The 18137-nt window shown below is 33.1% G+C and overlaps 3 protein-coding genes across 3 annotated transcripts; 1 reads left to right on the forward strand and 2 right to left on the reverse strand.

Annotated features, from left to right (window-relative positions):
• The first annotated feature begins 320 nt into the window (after window positions 1-320).
• Window positions 321-4797, forward strand: Cp190 (centrosome-associated zinc finger protein Cp190). The gene is made up of 3 exons (XM_013314210.1): window positions 321-2259; window positions 2548-4559; window positions 4780-4797. Exons 1-3 carry the CDS (start codon window positions 321-323, stop codon window positions 4795-4797), a joined length of 3969 nt encoding a protein of 1322 aa, XP_013169664.1.
• A 1338-nt stretch (window positions 4798-6135) lies between these two features.
• On the reverse strand, window positions 6136-7480 carry LOC106119317 (ubiquitin-conjugating enzyme E2 J2). Its single transcript, XM_013314235.1, has one exon. It carries the CDS (start codon window positions 7285-7287, stop codon window positions 6610-6612), a length of 678 nt encoding a protein of 225 aa, XP_013169689.1. The 5' UTR covers window positions 7288-7480; the 3' UTR covers window positions 6136-6609.
• A 577-nt stretch (window positions 7481-8057) lies between these two features.
• Window positions 8058-17582, reverse strand: LOC106119550 (centrosomal protein of 120 kDa). The gene is made up of 20 exons (XM_013314596.1): window positions 17452-17582; window positions 17233-17380; window positions 16780-16912; window positions 16562-16672; window positions 16005-16104; window positions 15428-15576; window positions 15014-15096; window positions 14519-14670; window positions 13856-14061; window positions 13262-13428; window positions 12386-12622; window positions 12265-12308; window positions 11595-11704; window positions 11161-11343; window positions 10647-10823; window positions 10268-10354; window positions 9650-9810; window positions 8917-9047; window positions 8450-8492; window positions 8058-8252 (listed from the first exon to the last, which is right to left on the reverse strand). The coding sequence occupies exons 1-20, from the start codon at window positions 17501-17503 to the stop codon at window positions 8105-8107; spliced, it is 2622 nt and encodes an 873-aa protein (XP_013170050.1). The 5' UTR covers window positions 17504-17582; the 3' UTR covers window positions 8058-8104.
• Between the last annotated feature and the right edge of the window lie 555 nt (window positions 17583-18137).

Below are 18137 nucleotides of genomic sequence, written 5' to 3' on the forward strand. Positions count from 1 at the left end.
GAAGTAATTTTGTCTCAGCGTTTTGCATGAAGCAAACATTGAAAAACTTGCAAGTTATACGATAGTATTCGTAATTTTATTGGCAACTTCATGAAAATGTACGTATAAATAATGTGGCGGAAAATTTAAGTGAAAATAACAAATAAAGTCTAAAAAATGTCCACTCAAAGTTGGGCGTGCGTGACAATAGAAATGTCGTAGACGTCGATCGATTGCAAATGTGAAAAATATTAAATATAAATATAAATGAACTGTAGGAGAAAGTTTACCTCATCACTGTGATGTTTTGATTTGTGTTGGAATAATAACAAGAAACTACAATGTCTGATATGAAACAAGTGAAAGTGGATAATTGGGGAATATATTTCCTTCAAAGACTGAAGCATTTCTTTAACCGCACAGATTATTGTGATCTAACACTACAGTTCCAAGATAATGCTCAACTCAAGGTGCATAGACTCGTACTTAATGCATGCACTGAATACTTCGAGCTGCTTGAAAGAACATGCGAGATGTACGAGGATTGTTTGGTTATGCCGGATGACTTGCAAGCTGATGTCGTCGTACCCATAGTCAACTTCATGTACACCGGCCAGCTCGGTTTCAAGCCAGAGTTGTTGGAAAGGCTTTATCAAACAGCACAAGTAATGAATATGCCAGTCTTGACTAAACTACTAGATGCTCACAGAAACCAAATGCAACGAACAGGTCAAGATTATCAAAATCTAAGATCATATTCAAAATCATTTGAATCCCCCAAACCATCAAAGCCACCAGCTGTGGCCTCAACTAGTTATATGAGCACAAAACGCTCATACAGTAAAGCTTTTGATAATACATTTCCTGCAAAAGTGAAGAAGCAAACTGTTGAAAAGAATTCACACAAGCATGATCACAATTTGTCAAATAATGAAATTTCACAAAAAGAAGCCACTGAATATTCTGCTAAGAAAAAACCTTCAGTTGCTGAATCACGACCAACAAGGTATGAACTACCAGAAGAATTAGATGGTGACAATATCTTTGACAACTCATTTACAAGTATATCATATGAGTCAACACCATTGATGGTGCATCCTGAGACTGTGAAGCGTTATTCTTCAAAAAAAACTAACATTTTTGATGAGACTTCTAGTTCTAAAAGATTGCTTCATGGCACATCCACATTAGACATTGTTGAATGTAAAAAACTTTCATCAAATGAAAACATTTTTGATGATGTCTCTGAAAATATTCAAGATGATGCATTCTCTTCAGATGTTTCTACAAAACAACAAAAAGACTCAAATCAACTTTTTGATCTAATATTGGATAATGATAATTCAAAAACAACAATAGAAATTAAGGATAATGAAACATCTAAGAAGCCAAAAATAGATCATGCAAAAATAATAAGTGATGTCCTCAAAAAGTATCCACATTTGGTAAAGAGTAACAAAAATATAAAGTTGAGGGTATTGGATGCTCCAATTAAATCTAAAAAATCCAAATCTACAAATTTTTACCATGATGAAAAAGATGTAAAGTCAAAAAATGAACAAGATTGGACACTTGATATTGATGTGCTCGATTCAAAAGGAGCGGCAAAGCTCATAGCAATGGGGGTTGACAATATCAAGGGCCCATGGATATGTCTCATCTGCGGCACACCTGGACGAGCCTTACATTTCGGCTCCTATTATAAATTCCGAAGACATTTAGTAGAAGTTCACAATGAAAAACCAGTTGTAACTATGTGTGAATATTGTGGATTGAAGTCACATAAAAGAAATTACCTTTTGCATCATCTATACACTAAGCATGGTGTGCCACCTCCATCACCTTATTATTTCCCGAAGTGTAATCAGTGTCCTTACATCGCTTTGTCTGAAGCATTACTCGTAAAGCACAAATCAACACAACATGATGATAGCAAAACCTTTGCTTGTAATGTTTGTGCTGCTACATTCAGTTCCTCAACAAGGCTGCTCACGCATATTCATATGACGGGACACAAGTACAGTGCCGAGAGAAGAACTATATTGCATTGTATTTACTGTTATAAAACATTTTCCCGAGAAACTAATCTCTACAGCCATTTGAAATATAACCATAAAGAATCAGCACAAACTGATAAGATAATTGAGGAGTCTGATGATGAAAAAGAGTATAGAAGGCCTACGAGTGGAAAATCTGATAAAACCAAAAATATATCTCTTACTTATACAAATGAATATGAGAATATAGATGTCAAGTATCAAATACAACAGAAAGCAGATGGTAACATTCAAGTGCTTTCAAAATTGCCACAATCTCCTTCATCAAAACATAAGATATTAAATCCCTCATTTAATTCACCCAATAAGTCTACCCAAAAATCTGATGTATCATTAAGCAACAAAACTAAACCAGATGTCAGTGAAGCGAAAACTTCTAAAATCATTAATAAAGAAGATGAAATTGTTGTTATTAATGGAAATGAATATATTATAAAAGAAAATCATCTTATTCCAAGATCACAAAACGCCCCTGAAAATGAAGAATATATATTAAGCAATGTTGATACAGAACAAAGTGAAAACAATTCAGTACCAACTACTTCAATGGAGTACCCTATTCTTCATCACACTAATACCGAGGACCCTAAAATGATAATTAAGAAACCAATTCATGTGAATGAACCAATAGAAATTGTTGTTTCAAGCGAAGAACAATACAAAGCTTTGATGTCATCCACTCATTCTATTATATTTGAAGAACCGAATAAAACACTGACAGTTCTAACAGCACCCCAAACTTCTACACTTGAAGGTACTACTATTGATCTTGATAATACTCAAACGAATGATATGATGATAATTCAAGATAATTATCCATTAAATGTAACTGAAACTGTTTCTACTGATAATAACAATATTGTTGTGGTATACAGCCACCAAGTAGATGATTCAAGTAAACAATTCCAATATATACCTACTCAGGGTATTGAGGCACAATTCATACAGTCTTCAGCTATGGTGACCCAAAATTATGGTACTGTAACTACATCCACTCCAGTTATGAGTGTCCAAGCATTAGACAGCAATGTGAATGAGTCATGGCAGAATAGCCTTAAAGGAAATGTTGAAAGTGTACCAATTCAGGTAGAGCTGCAACAACATGCTGAAGCAGATTCAAATGCACAGCAATTGATTGGAGACCCACAAAATTCATCAGATATCCAAAGTACTCAAGATATTCTTTCCTCGGAAGACCCTTCAGATTTGGACACCATCAATGAGACCACTTCCCAGACATGCTTACAAAATACAAATAATACTAAAACAGTTAGTATGGATCAAGTATTAATAAATGAAGTCCCGAGTGTACCAACCACAAATGTGCCTATAACAGAGCCAAGTGAGCAATTGGTACATAAAGAAATACAAACCGAAAGCATAGATATTGTATGTTCAAAGCAATTAGACATACCAGAAAATAGTGTGAAAAATAATGGACAGATAAGTATAGTTGTAGAAAAAGGTAATGAAAACATAATTGTTTTACAACAAAAAGTGGAAGAGATTGATATAAATAGTGATGTGAATATAATAGCTCAAGATGCTTCAGTTATTCAACAAAATTTTATTACAGAAGAAGCTGATATGAGTAATGCCTCCAGTATTGTTGAGGTACCAACAAACACCATAGAGGGAAGACCAAAACAATCTGATAAAATACTGCCTGATGTAACATCTAAGTGGACTGCGGTTGACAAAGGAAAGATGATAGCAGATGTAGACACTAATGTCACAGGTTCAGCATATATAGAAGAGTCTATTGAAAATATACAACAAGAAATGGCCAAACAATTACAAGCCATTACAACCGAAAACACAACAATACAGAACACTGAACCTGTAACTACATCTACCACAAAAAAAACTGAAGTAGAAAATGAATCAGTTATAAAAGAATTGAATATAGAAAAACATTCTTCATCTTTAGGTTTAGAAGACAATGAAATCGCACCTGAAGAAACCAACAAAAAAGTGCTTGTTTCACAAACCAAAGACAAGGGAATCCCTGAGTCAATACCAATAACAATTGTAGAATCTACATCCACTGATGTCAATGGGGGGTCATCAAATATCACAGATAAAGAAGAAATCAGTGGAAAAAATATTCAAAAGAATGTGGTCACTGCAGCGGAGACTGAAATTAATTCTGCAGATATAAGTGACCCCGCAGACATACCTCTGGCATCTGAACACAAAAAAATAGTCAACAATGGCAAAGACAACAAAACCGAAGGAAACACAATAGAAAAAAATCATACAAAGCCACAACAGCGGCCTGTTATATCACTAAATAATAAAGCAAGAGAGAAAATAAATACAATACTAAATGATTGGGATGATAATGATGATCAGGATGATGAAAAAGATGATTTGATAACTGAAAGTGAGTTAAATGTAGCTAAGAATAATGATGAGATTGTACAGGAAGAAATGATACCAGAAGTGAGTACTGCACAAGAAACAATTGTAACACCTCCAGTTAAAGTAGCTGGTATCAGTAATGACAAAATAAAAAGCATTGTAAGTGATTGGGATGATGATGATGATGAAGAAGAAGAAAGTAAATGAAAACAAAGAATACAAGTGTGTGATGATGTATATAAAGTATTTAATATGAATAACTATAGAAATCCACTGATGTTACATTTGTAGTAACATATTGTCATACCCATTCTTTTTGACAAAACAAGTGTCATGACAGTCGAATTCTATGGCGTCAAATACAATATTTATTGTCCAGTTCGACTTTGATAAGTAAGAGTCTGGTCCCAACGGACAACCTCAATAAGAAACTCCTTTCTAAAGATAAAATATTGTGGTCCCTTAGACTTAGCTTATCTAGCTTCAATTATGTTTGGAATATAGATCAGAAATTACTTTAAGAAATAATTTGCCACATTTTATATTGTGTTTAAGTTCTATTTACAAAATGTAATCAGACAAGTTTTATTTTCATTACAATGTTTGTAATTGTTTTTAACTAGCTTTTATTAAGTAATGAAATACATTTTTGTTTTATGTATAGAGTGAGCAGACAACTTGACATTTTAGTGCCCACGAGAATATAAAAATATTATTTGGCAGTTGCATTCATAATAATGGCTAAAAATGTAATCTTTCATAAATTAATTTTGTATATGTTAGTAAAAAAGTCTTCTTATTTATGAAACTATGTCAAGAATAGCTTTTGCTTTTTCTATATATCTATACTTCTTTGCATGATGATTAATGTCAAGAAATTGCTATGGTTAGATATAATAGCAATCAATCCATTTTTTTAGTATAAGAATCATAGTTTTATGAGTATATTTAACATTAGAATACATATTCATATTGTATCACAAGACAATTGGTTTTAATCAATTTATTATATTTATGGCATAAGTGTTAGTAATAAATACATTTTACAAGAAAAATTGTTTTATTTAGTAAATTATTGTTTTTTTCACACCCCATGTAGTCATCATATTTAAAATGTTAATTTATTTTCTATCTTTGATTATTTGAAATATATTTTTATAACTTAATTGATTATGTTTATTGGGCAGTATTAATGATCCTTTTATTCCTAAACTAACCATATTTACTCATGGGTTTCTGATATTGAAATCCTTGTCTAAAACATAATCTCTGTTTTGTGAAAGAAAATGCCAGGGAGGATGATATAATTTATGCAAAGATTTAAGTCTCTGAAACCAACAGTAAATAAATTATTTTGCTATTTGTCCTGTAAAAAATGGATACACTTTGTTAAAATGAAACAAAATATTTATGAAAAATACTGTTTAATTGATTTTATAAATTAACAACAAACTGCCCATATATTTTACCTATTATATTGTTGTGTATTTTTAATATAACAATCATTTATTATTGGAAATTCAACTATTCTGTAAAAGAAAACTTCCAAGTTTTGAGAAATGGATAACCCACAGCCTTTTTCCATCAGGTAGCAAGTTAATATGTCAACATACATAATGTAATACTAATATGAATTCAATAAATGCAATTAAATGAATAATTCACATAAAAAATCATCATAGAATTTTTATCTAGAAACATGTTTATTTAGAAAAGGATAAAGTTAATTAAATAATATATGTTTCAGGAATGAATGTAGCCTTATTTTATAATATTACTTTTCTTTTATATCATTCAAAAATAACCAGCACATAGCTTCTACTTCTAAATCTGCAAATTATTTAAACTATGCTAATTTTATTAAAATATTTTTTCAAACTATTGCTTAAAATATTTTGGAATTACTTTCCAATTTTCCCTATAAATTGCTGAATTTTACTAGCATATACTAGATATAAAATATTGCAATGTTTTACTATTGTGTTTCTATAACCTATGTGGTGTTTGAGATTGCTATTGAAAAACTTCACTTGAATAAAAGCTCTTGTGGTGACATGTGCAAACATCAGCCACATTTGCCAAGCACCCATCAGTCTAAGAACTGAACATAGAGATGGAGAGAAAATAATATTTATATTTACAAAATAAGTTACAATATTTACATTTAACTTTTGAATAATCTTTTTTTATGCTCAACTTGTGTTTTGATCTAATCAGAGATAGAAACTATAACATATTTCACCATGCATGCAAGACATACAAAGCCTACAAGCACTAAGAGATTTGTTACAATGTAGTACATGTTCGATTGCTGTTCTGTTGTCACTTCTCTGGCTCTATTTGTGTTGGATTTTTTGGCATGCCGCATAGATTCCTGTCTCTGTTTGATCAACTTTTCAATCTCTTCTACATATTCTGGAAATAGCTCACAGAATATCTTGTTTTTAAGATTTATTTCGAGCGATTCAGCCGCTAAACATCGTTTTTGGTAGTCCGACGTCTCTATAGACCCCAGTGTTGGAGTTTTCTCCAACATAAAACTAAGTAGCCCTGTCAATATGGTTGAGATTGACCATGCTGGATTCCAAGTATCTGGATGAAAATCGGTTATGCTGAGACATAAGCGAGTGTTTGTCTTAAATCTTCCATTGGGTGTAATCATATAAATAGATGGTGGCTTAAATGGGAATTCTCTGGGGAAGTTAATTTTGCCGTGATAGTAACCTCCTTCGTATGGACTCTTTTCGGGGCCCTTTACAACGTAATGCCATTCCAGGATGTTAGATGGCACAGGTTCCGCAGTTACATACGGTACTGGGTCATTTTTAAGCCTGAGATAGTCTTGCTTCAATCTGCTGGTAGCACCCGTCACCTTAGTTTTCGGCATCGTTTATTGCACAAGTAACTTCAAATGCTATTGGAGATGGATACTATACGTCAAAGACACTTATTCATTGTACAACTGCAGTATTTCCAAAATGATCTCTTGAATATATTATCTTTTCACTAAAACAAATAATCGTTTTATAAAACAGGATACGTCATTACCAAAAGACATGCGAACTTGCGATTCGCTCAAACATCGAGTGCCGTATGTCAATGTCATGTAACGTTGAAGTTTGCGTTTCGCCACGAAATTAATTTCTCAATAACATTGAAGCAAAAAGTGATTATGAATTGTAAAAAAAATATTTCAATTAAAAGTTTAGATAAATAACTAATAATGAAATAAAAAATTACCGTCAATTTTTTTTCAAGGTAAAGCTTGCCAAAAAAAAATTATACCATTGTGATACAGAAAATCGTTCAGGGAAAAATAATTTATGTTTGATAGGCGTTCTGCGCAATTGGAACTCTTTATTTTTATGGCTTTTAACTTTTTAGCTTATAACTAATGGACGCCCGCGACTTTGTCCGCGCAGAATTAAAAACATAATTGTCAAATTTGATCGGGTCCGTTCAGCCTTTCTGGAGATACCTTCAAACATACATCCATCCACATATCTAAACATTCGCATTTATAATATTAAAAAGATTATTATTTGAGAGCTTATAAGAAAATTCAAATTCTTATTAGGTACACTTTCATGTTGAAAACATTCTGAAGTTATTTTTCTGTTTACTTTAAACCGTTAAAATAAAAATAAAACGAATCTGTTATAATAATAACATTTAATAAATATCAAGTAGCATTTAGACATAGGTCAAGTGCCACAATTTATCAAAATACTTCTTATTTCGTTGTTCAATTGCTTGAGTGTAGCCTCGTCCGGGTTGTCTTGTTGAATCAACTGATCCCTTTGGCTTATTAGCTCATTTAATTTGTCATTTATAGAATTTTTAGAAGCGTTTCTGCAACAAAACAGTGGAATATTATTTAGTTAAATTCATGCCATCCATCTCTGTTAATTCTGATGAAACACTCGCACAAAAACATAATATTCCCATCCCTTTTATTCTTCCTTTAAACATTGAGATAGCTATATATTTTGACAAATGTGTCGGTAGTGAAAAGTCATGGTTAATATTTTAGTTTATACTTGACTTACTTCATTTCCATGAACATATCTAGACCGTCGGGCCCAGGTAAACCTGAAAACAATGATTTTAATTTTAACTAATTTAATTATTATGTTATTTAAAGATTTCTTTAAAATAAAATGAACTAAATTATGGTTTTATGTATATGTCTTTTCAAATATATTGGGACTCAAGGTCATCTGTTCCGCATACCGCTCCTCCCCGCCACACCTAAAGTTGTCTTCTATGTAACGACTGCGTGCATGTTCCCAACCCGCTAACACATTTGATAACCTCTATACTAATTTAGTAACCATGTAGCCTTTACAATAAATGAGTTTTTATGTATAAACTGGCTGTAGCCCGCGACTGCGTCTGCTCAGAATTGAAAAAAAATTAAATAGCCTAATTTCCCATGCAGCCGTTTTGGAAACAAACATCCATCCATGTAAACATTCGCAATTATAATATTAGTAAGATAAGATTTGTTACTAACTGATAGCTGAATGTGACTCAAGCGGCGGTGTATTCGCCAGCAAGTCAGCGTAAAAGTCGTCTTTTAACTTTTTAATATCAGTTTCATTTGCATCTTCTCTGTTTATTTCATAATCATCTATTGTGTCCAAACTGAAAATAATCATATAAATAATATTTTAAATGCATTAACATTGGTAGAGCAAGCTTTAACATCTTCGCACGAATTGTCCCGGCTTGTCTGGTGACATACCACGACCATACAGAAGTCACGCGTCAAGTGAAAGCAATTCCGCGTGCTGTCTGATGAGTGTGGGTCCCGGAGCCCTAATTTAGTTCTCTTTCCCTTCCCACCCTTTTGCTTATAAAGACTTTCCGGATGAGAGGATGCATGGAAAGGGAAAATATTTTCTTTCTGTGCATCCTCTCCTCCGTCGATGAAAGATAGGCAACGCATATGCAATTGCGTATGTCTATGGGCAACGGTCACTTCGCTATTTCAGCGATTTCAGGTGGCCGCTAGCTCGTTTGCCACCTTATGATATAAAAAAAAATCATATATATATTATAAGCAGTCACCCGCGACTCCGTCCGCACGGGATTGAAAAAATAATAGTAGCCTATGTGTTCTTCCAGACTTTGTTCTATATGTATGCCAAATTTCAACGAGATCCATGCAGCTGTTCTGGACATAGGTTCAAACATCGCGATTCTGATATAAGCAGTATGTACAAATATATAGTTGTCTCTCTCACCCGACTTGATTTAGACGACTCTTCTCTCTCCGCAGCTGAGACAGCATGTTGCGGCGCGAGGACATCTTGGTGAGGTGCAGCTCTCTCACAGCGCGGCCCCACTGCTCCTTGAAGAACGCCTTCGATTGCACCGCGCTGTCCAACTTCTCTTCTAAGCAACGCTACAACACAAATACAATCTTCTTTATCAAAGAACTACGTAAATAGCACATTTTTATATCGTACTAGCTATCGCCCGCGACTCCGCCCGCGTGGAATGAAAAAAAACTTAATTAGTTTCCGGTAATTATTCGAATTTTTGTCACCTTTTAAATCATCCCTAGACCTCCATGAACATTTCAAGACCAAGATAAAATAAATCCGTTCAACCGTTCTCGAATTTTAACGAGACTAACGAACAGCAATTGATTTTTATATATATATAGATGAATAGCTGTCGCCTGAGACTCCGCCCGCGCGGGATTAAAACAATAATTAGTAGTATATGTTCTTCCAGGTTATGTTCTACATCTATGCTTTTCAGCGAGATCCATGCAGCAGTTCCAGTGATACATACAAACATTCGCATTTATAATATTAATAAGAAATAACATATGCAATAAACACATTTTAACTGACCAGTTCTTGTATAAGACTAGCAGTCTGGTCTTTGGTCAAGCCGGAATGTTTGCTTTCTGCATCTTTCTCCATATTTCTCATGTTATTCTGGAAAATAAAAAAAATACGATAAAAAATACTTATATTTTTAATTTGATTGTTTGTTTGTATTGAATAGGCTCCGAAACTACTGAATTTATATGAAAAATAATAACCCTATTGTAGCTTGCGGGTGACATAAGATACATTTTTTTTAAATTCTACGCAAAGTCTTAGGCATCTAATAGTGGCAAATAAGTTAACTAGATGTCGGAGACTTCATTAAACAAATTTCTCTCAAGAATTATAATATTTTCCGCGATATAAGTAGCCTATGTTCTATTGGAGTGAAAATTGATACCTTAAGTACTTCAATATTCTTCTCCAGCGTCTGCACCTTCAGCTCCAACTCCTCGATCCTCATATCCTTCAGTTTGAGCTGATGATGCATATCATCCTCCATTTTCTGAGACGCCTCGCGCAACTCTTGGTATTTAGCCGTGTAATGTGCTTCTAATGCTTTCTTAGCTTCAAGTAGCTGGAAATTTTAATTTAATATTATATAGCAAATTAAATAAAAGAAAAATCTCCATTGTTTTTTCAATAACTTGTAGAATACGAATCTAATCTTGTTATTAAATATATATTTTTTTTAAGTAAAATATTAGCAAACTATTTTTACAATTATTATATCTTACTAATATAATAAATGCAATTGTTTATATGTATGGATGGATGTTTGTTGCAAGGTATCCCTAAAATGGCTTAATGGATCTCGATGATATTTGGCAAAGATGTCGAACATAGTCTGGAAGAACACATAGGCTACTAATTATGTTTTTTTAGGCTAGCTAGTTATTAAAAAAACACATTACCTTCCTCTCCCTCTCAGTGTTCCTGTACCCCCTAAGCCTGAAGTCTTCAGTAGCGCGGCTGAGGTCTGCAGCGAGTGAACGGCACCGCTCCACACCTGCCCGCAGCTTCTCCTCCAATTCCTCGCGTCTCTTCTCCCACTCACGAGACAGCAGTTCCAGGTGATACTCTTCTTTACGACGTAACTGTACAACAAAATAGAAACAGCTTTAGAGTTGACGGGCTTCACCAGATGCTGGAACCCCTCCTATGGTATTAAAGGATGGACAGCAAGGGGGTTTTAGTGGGTTAAATCCCACATAGCAACTGTTAGACAATCCGACACTGTGCCGGTGTACTGGAGCAACACTAGCCTTACTATAATGTCGACGTCTATGTCCTCTCACTAATCATTCTGACACTTAACTTTGTAATGAAAGCGCGCCATCCAAGTTACCTGACATTTATATAATTCTTGTTGCCTCTCCTTCCAGTCTTCCAGTTCATCGATGAACTTTTGCAAGATAGCCTCTCTTTCCACTGCGGGTAGGACTTGTTTCACTACATCTGTAATTAATATTATGTTACACTTTATATATTGCATTACTAGCTGTCGCCCGCGACTCCGTCCGCGTGGAATAAATAAAATTTAATTAATAGTCTATGTGTTCTTTTAGACTATGTCTTACATCTATGCCAAATTTCAGCGAGATTCATGCTGCTGATCTAGAGATACCTTCTAACAAACACCAATCCATACATCCATCCGAAATCCGCATTTTTAATATTACTAAATAAATAAGGATGGGAAGTGGAAGTGGACATTCCGGATGAGAGGATGCATGGGAAGGGAGAATATTTTCTTTCTGTGCATCCTCTTCTCCGTGGATGAAAGTTAGGCAACGCATATGCAACTGCGTATGTCTATGGGCAACGGGCACTTCGCTATTTCAGCGATTTCAGGTGGCCGCTCGCTCGTTTGCCATCTTATGATATAAAAAAAAATAATAATAAGTATGCAAAACAAATACTGAATTAAAAAATGCAAAAAAAAAAATTTTTTGTACAATAATACGCACGGATAATATTTTTTAGGTTAGAATAGGCAAATTAACAAAATAACTCACCTTTTTCTGAATGATTTTTATATTCTTTTTCTCTAGCGTCTTCACTGAAAATAAAAAAAATATTATTATAGAAATAAATTCTACAAAAAAACAAAAAAATATAATAATTAAAATTTCTTACCAATCATATTGTTTATGATTTCCATTATCTTGTTCATATATCTTATTATCTCCATCTCTGTCTGTCTTGATGTTATCTTGTATATCTGTCTCAGGTCCGCACTGAACTTGCATGTCACTTGTGAACGGTCTCTGTTCCGACTTGTGTTGGCTCTGAGCGAGAGAGTCACACATCTTTCTTAATAGTTCTGTTATTTCACTTGTCTGTAGGATATTATCTCCATTCGCGGTTTTATATCTTAAATGTAAATATCTTTATATTAAATTGTTTAAATAATGAGTTAAATATTTGTATAGCTTTTAACTATCATAATATTATATTATAAATGCAAATGTTTAGATGGATGAATGGATGGATGTATGTTTGAAGGTATGTCTGAACGGATCCCGATTATATTTGGCATACATATAGAACATCTGGAAGAACACATAGGCGGTCAAAGTCACGAGCGACAGCTTGTTTTTTATTTATTAAATGTTTGACTTTTTTGTCTTTTTTAAGCATTTTATCCTACTTAGTCATTACTTTTTTAATACCTATGGTCTAGATTTTGCCAATAATTTAGATTGAAATTCTAAAGAAATGTAATTAAACGCTAAAATATAAAAAAATATTGTCATCCATTTCTCTCTTTTTAGAAACGGATATAATAACAATAATAATTGTTATTAGTTCAAAACACAATTATTTTACACTAGCAGTCGCCCCCGACTTCATCCGCGCGAGATTAAAAAAACATAATAAGTAGCGTATGTGTTCTACCAGACTAAGTTCTATTTTCATTCATTCATAGCATTTACAATTTTATACAATTTTCTAAAACAACTAATACATACGTTTTACCAGTGGAAACCCACTTTAAGATATTAAACATACCTAGCAGTGTTCCCCGCAGACTTGTTTGTGTATCCCACTCCACCAACGTCCGGGTCTATTTGTGTACAACTGCCACTTCTATAATCTAGTTTACTCTCATTATAATCAGCTTTTATTCCACCTCTCTCTAAATGTGTTATACTTCGGGCTGATAATATATTAGGTTTCTGAAAAAAACATAAAAAACTTATATTATAACTAGCTGATCCAAGCCAATCAAAAAATTAATAAATAGTCTATGTGTTCTTCCAGACTATGTTATGTCAAATTTCAGCGAGATCCATGTAGCTGTACTAACATACATATATCTAAACGTTCGTATTTATAATATTAATAGGAAGCGAGAAATTATGTCAAATACATATATAAAAATAAATTGCTGTTCGTTAGTCTCGCTAAAAGACGAGAACGGCTGAACGGATTTATCTTATCTTGGTGTTAAACGTTCATGGAGGTCTAGGGAAGGTTTAAAACGGAAAAAATCGAATAATTGCCCTGTGAAAAGCCTTTAGGAAATCTTAATTCTAATCCCACACGGACGGAGTCGCAGGCGACAGGTAGTTTTAAATAAAAGGCTTATTATTATTATTATACCTGTACTTTAGATTTATCAGCGATATATTTAAGGCTGATCTCAACATCCATGTAGGGTCGTCGCACACTGAGCGCGGTGTCGTCGCAGCGCACCAGGTAGCAGCGCTCGTGTATCGCCAGCCTGCCCTCGCTGTTACAGAACTCTGATATGAACCTCTTCACGTCCTCCGTAGGGATCAACTTACGTAAGTCTAAACTGCAAATACCTACAACAATGGGAATCCAACATTTTAATCAGCTCTTCTGGAAAGAAACTCTTTAAAAGTATTAACACCGCTTTTTTGGAGCAAAATCTTACTAATATTATAAATATGAATGTCTGGATAAATGTATGTTAGAATGTATATCCAAAAAGGCTGTATGGGTTTCGCTTTAATTTGGCATAGATGTAGAACATAGCCTGGAAGAACACATAGACGAGTTATTAAGTTTTTTAATTCCACATGGACGGAGCCGCGAGCGACAGTTAATCTTACTCTATAATAAATGCAAATGTTTGGATGAATGGATGTATGGATCTCATTGAAATTTGGCACAGATGTAGAATATAGCCTGTAAAAAAACATAGGCTACTAAATTTAATTTTATCCGCGGAGACGGAGTCGCGGGCGACAGCTAGCTAGTTCAGCCGAGTAAAGAAATGGGTTAAATATTAAAACTTACCAACACCTCTATCGACGACGCATACTCTAACAACGAGATGCGGACACTCGGCGAAGTACCGAGCGAGCGCGGCGAGGTGTGTGCGCAGGCGCAGCGACGTGCGCTGGTTGAACTGCGCACTGCTGCCTGTACTTAGTGACGTCACGCCCACTCTGATAACAGTATATTCAAATATATATTTTTTTCTTATAGCATTACAACATTTTTGCAGATGATCACTAAATCTATACTAATGTTTGTTTAAACGCGCTAATCTCAGGAACTACTGGTCCGATTTGAAAATTATTGTTTTTTTTTATTGAATAGTTCATTTATAGAGGAAGGCTTTAGACTATAACATTACGCTGCGACCAATTTTTTTTTTAATTCCGCGCGAACGTAGTCGCGGGCGACAGCTAGTATTATATAATTATTTGAGACTTTTTAAACATATTACACAGCTAAGATTTTGCGAACTGATGATCACTACATTGAACTTCACACACACAAACTCACCTGTCCGTCATTATATTATGTGTAAATATTGAATATGTTATACAGCAGTCGATTGCTTCTTTATTTATATCATTTGGTAGAAGCTGAAATAAAAATAAAAAAAAACATTTTTTTTATCATTATATACTATCTAACTGAGACATAGTTTCAACAACTAAACTTTTGGTGTAATGTTACTAATATAAAAAATGTGTATGTTTAAATGGATGGATGTTTGTGTTTAAGTATCTCTGAAGTAAACTTATCTCGCTGAAATTTGTCATATATGTAGAATATAGTCTGGAAGAACATATAGACTACTTGTTAAGTTTTATTTATATTCCGCGCAAACAGAATCGCGGGCAACAGCTAGTTAATTGTATAATCTTTTTTTTTAATGACTAAAAACTTTAGAATTTTATAAACTGTATTTACCATGTCCAAGTTCTCTACAGATCCAATCACAAAGCTGAGAACATACAACTGGTCTCCGAGACCAATTTGTATCAATCCTTCCTCACACAAGAGTTGCGGCTGCAAGTCGGGTGATGATACCACTTTTTTACTTTCATTTAAATATTCATCTAAAAATAAGTAATAAAATAATATATTTTAATAACTAAAACAGACAGAAATAAGAGATTTCCAAATAGATTTTATATTTAGGCAAAGTTTGTAGAGAAAATAATAAGCTACTGTTAGAACAGCAATCTTAAACCCAGACCTTATTCTATTTTTTTCTTTTCATCTCTTCCCACTCTTATCTGCTTAGGAAAGATAAACATATGTAATGGTCAGGAAAGAGACATCTTTCATTCTGCAGTTATAAGATGAAGATGAATAAAACTTTACTATTTAATATTGTAGTTTTCAAACTTCTTGGCAGCTCTAAACTTCTTCCGAGCTACTCAGATCACAATGTAATGTTTGTTGGAGCATTGCGAGGTGCAGGGAGGAGTGACTAATCCAATTACCTTGAGCCGCTAAGATATTTGACAACAGTGATACTTACTCAATGTCAACAACACAGGTCCACCAGCTTGAGCACTGTTAGGTGTATGAGATAGAGGGTATGCAACTTCATTGCTGTGAAACATACGAAGTTCATTGCGCTTGAATAAATAAAAAAAAATATTATTAATATAATTAACTGCAATTTAAAATAGTACTACCTTAAATAGTGTCTTTTGGAATATCTCTTGAATGATTTTTTTAAATAAAAAACCAACTTGATAATAAATACTATAATATTTGTAAGAAGGTATTGAGATTTTCAATTAAATTTGTGATAAAGTTATACTCCAAATACTAAAATCTAGTTTAGTGTAGGTAACCTTCACTAAGTTTATGATTATCAGCTTATATATACAATTAAATCTGGATAAAAAAAGTCTAAGGAGCTGCAATATTTTTCTCGCCAACAGAGGTTTCCCTCTAAACCCATAGTTCTGGCTTATGTAGGTGAGTCTTAACCAATCAATGTTTCTCACTTCATTCATTGAGGTTTGACTGTATACCCAATGAGACAATGCCTACCATAAATTAAGGGTGTATGTGATAGTAACTCACCGGTGTTGGAGTACTGACTCTATCTTCAATGGAAAGACTCATAAGTAATTGTGGATGACAACATTTGCCTTCAGATTTTATTCCGAGTAATTTATGCCATGAATATTTCACCTGAAATGACATAAGCATAAAACATGTTATCATTTGTTTTAAAAATACAAAAATAAATTCCATTAATTCACATTTTTTTACATTTTTTTTTATATAGATCAACTCACATCTACAAATTTATTGGATGGACATGGCTGTGCTCCTAATAAGCTCAATAAAATATATCCTATTTTATCTTTCCTGCCTTGTGTGCTTGTAGTAAACACTTCAACCTTGATTGGGACATTTTGTACTCGTAAACTGAAAAACAATCAGTAAAAGTAATTTATCAAACATATATAATTTCAGATGCAAGTATATCAAACAAGACCTTTACCATAGTAGTAACATGCCATATGTTACAATCTTGCATGTATTTTTCTATTATATGAACATATAACATAATGTTAAATAAAGGCTAACGATAATGTAAGGCTTATAAATTACCAAAGATGATAATAAGGATTCCATGATACTGTTGTTTTTTATACTTTGTAAAGTATCGCTTTACGATACCACCTAATTTTACGTGGTAATATTGGCGAAATAGTACTTTTGAGATTGATTATATGAATTTTTACCTTCGAAATCTTCTTTTATCTGCTTCCCAAACCAGTTCAGCATCAAATGCCGGTGCATGAGTTGGTACAACTGGATCGGTTTCCAGCATATATCCATTGAGAGATCCACTCACGATGAAGGGTATACGAAGAAATCCAAAGCCAATACCTTGTAAATTTAATTTACTTATGAAAAAATGTCCAATTTAAAAATAATATATTTTTACAGATTTCACTGACCTTCTTTTACATGAAGTACAATTTGAATATTAGGTCCTCGTAATTCGTCCATTTATATTTTTACAAAATACAGATCTAAATAACTAAATACACAATTTATACATGGTAAACAAACTAACTTCCATTTTTGAAATTTTGTTTATCAAAACATCAGTTTGAATTTGACAGAAAAATATTGCCATGTTATAAATAGTTTTCATTTTTCAAGAAAAAACATTCAAGGCCTGCAAAATTACGTAATTTTAAAGCACTCCAAAAATCTACGTTAGCTTTGTTAAAAACTTAAAATCGCAAGATGGAAACAATTGGGAAATAGGATACAAAAAGTATTTGTAAACATGCATCTTGCATCCTTCAAATTATAAATGAGAATGGGAATGATATATAGTTTTATTAATAATTATTTCTGGTATAATTAGGAACGAAATACTCTACACTTAGATATTTTTATTTCATAGCTCATCTATTTTTTCTTTAACACTCCTTAATTTATTAATTTAGATTTAAAAATGTTATTGGAGCAATACAGAAAACTCAAAAAATGTGTCATGCGTAGAATCGAATAATTACATTATTTATTTTTTAATCCCATTACCCATACTTCTTCTATAATTATAATAAAGTAAGATAAAATATAACAGATACGATTCCAATATTTTATGCACATTATTGTATTTTTTTATGTA

The sequence above is a fragment of the Papilio xuthus genome, unplaced genomic scaffold (genome assembly GCF_000836235.2).
Source record: "Papilio xuthus unplaced genomic scaffold, Pxut_1.1 DF827461.1, whole genome shotgun sequence".
Taxonomy (NCBI): Eukaryota; Metazoa; Arthropoda; class Insecta; order Lepidoptera; family Papilionidae; genus Papilio; species Papilio xuthus.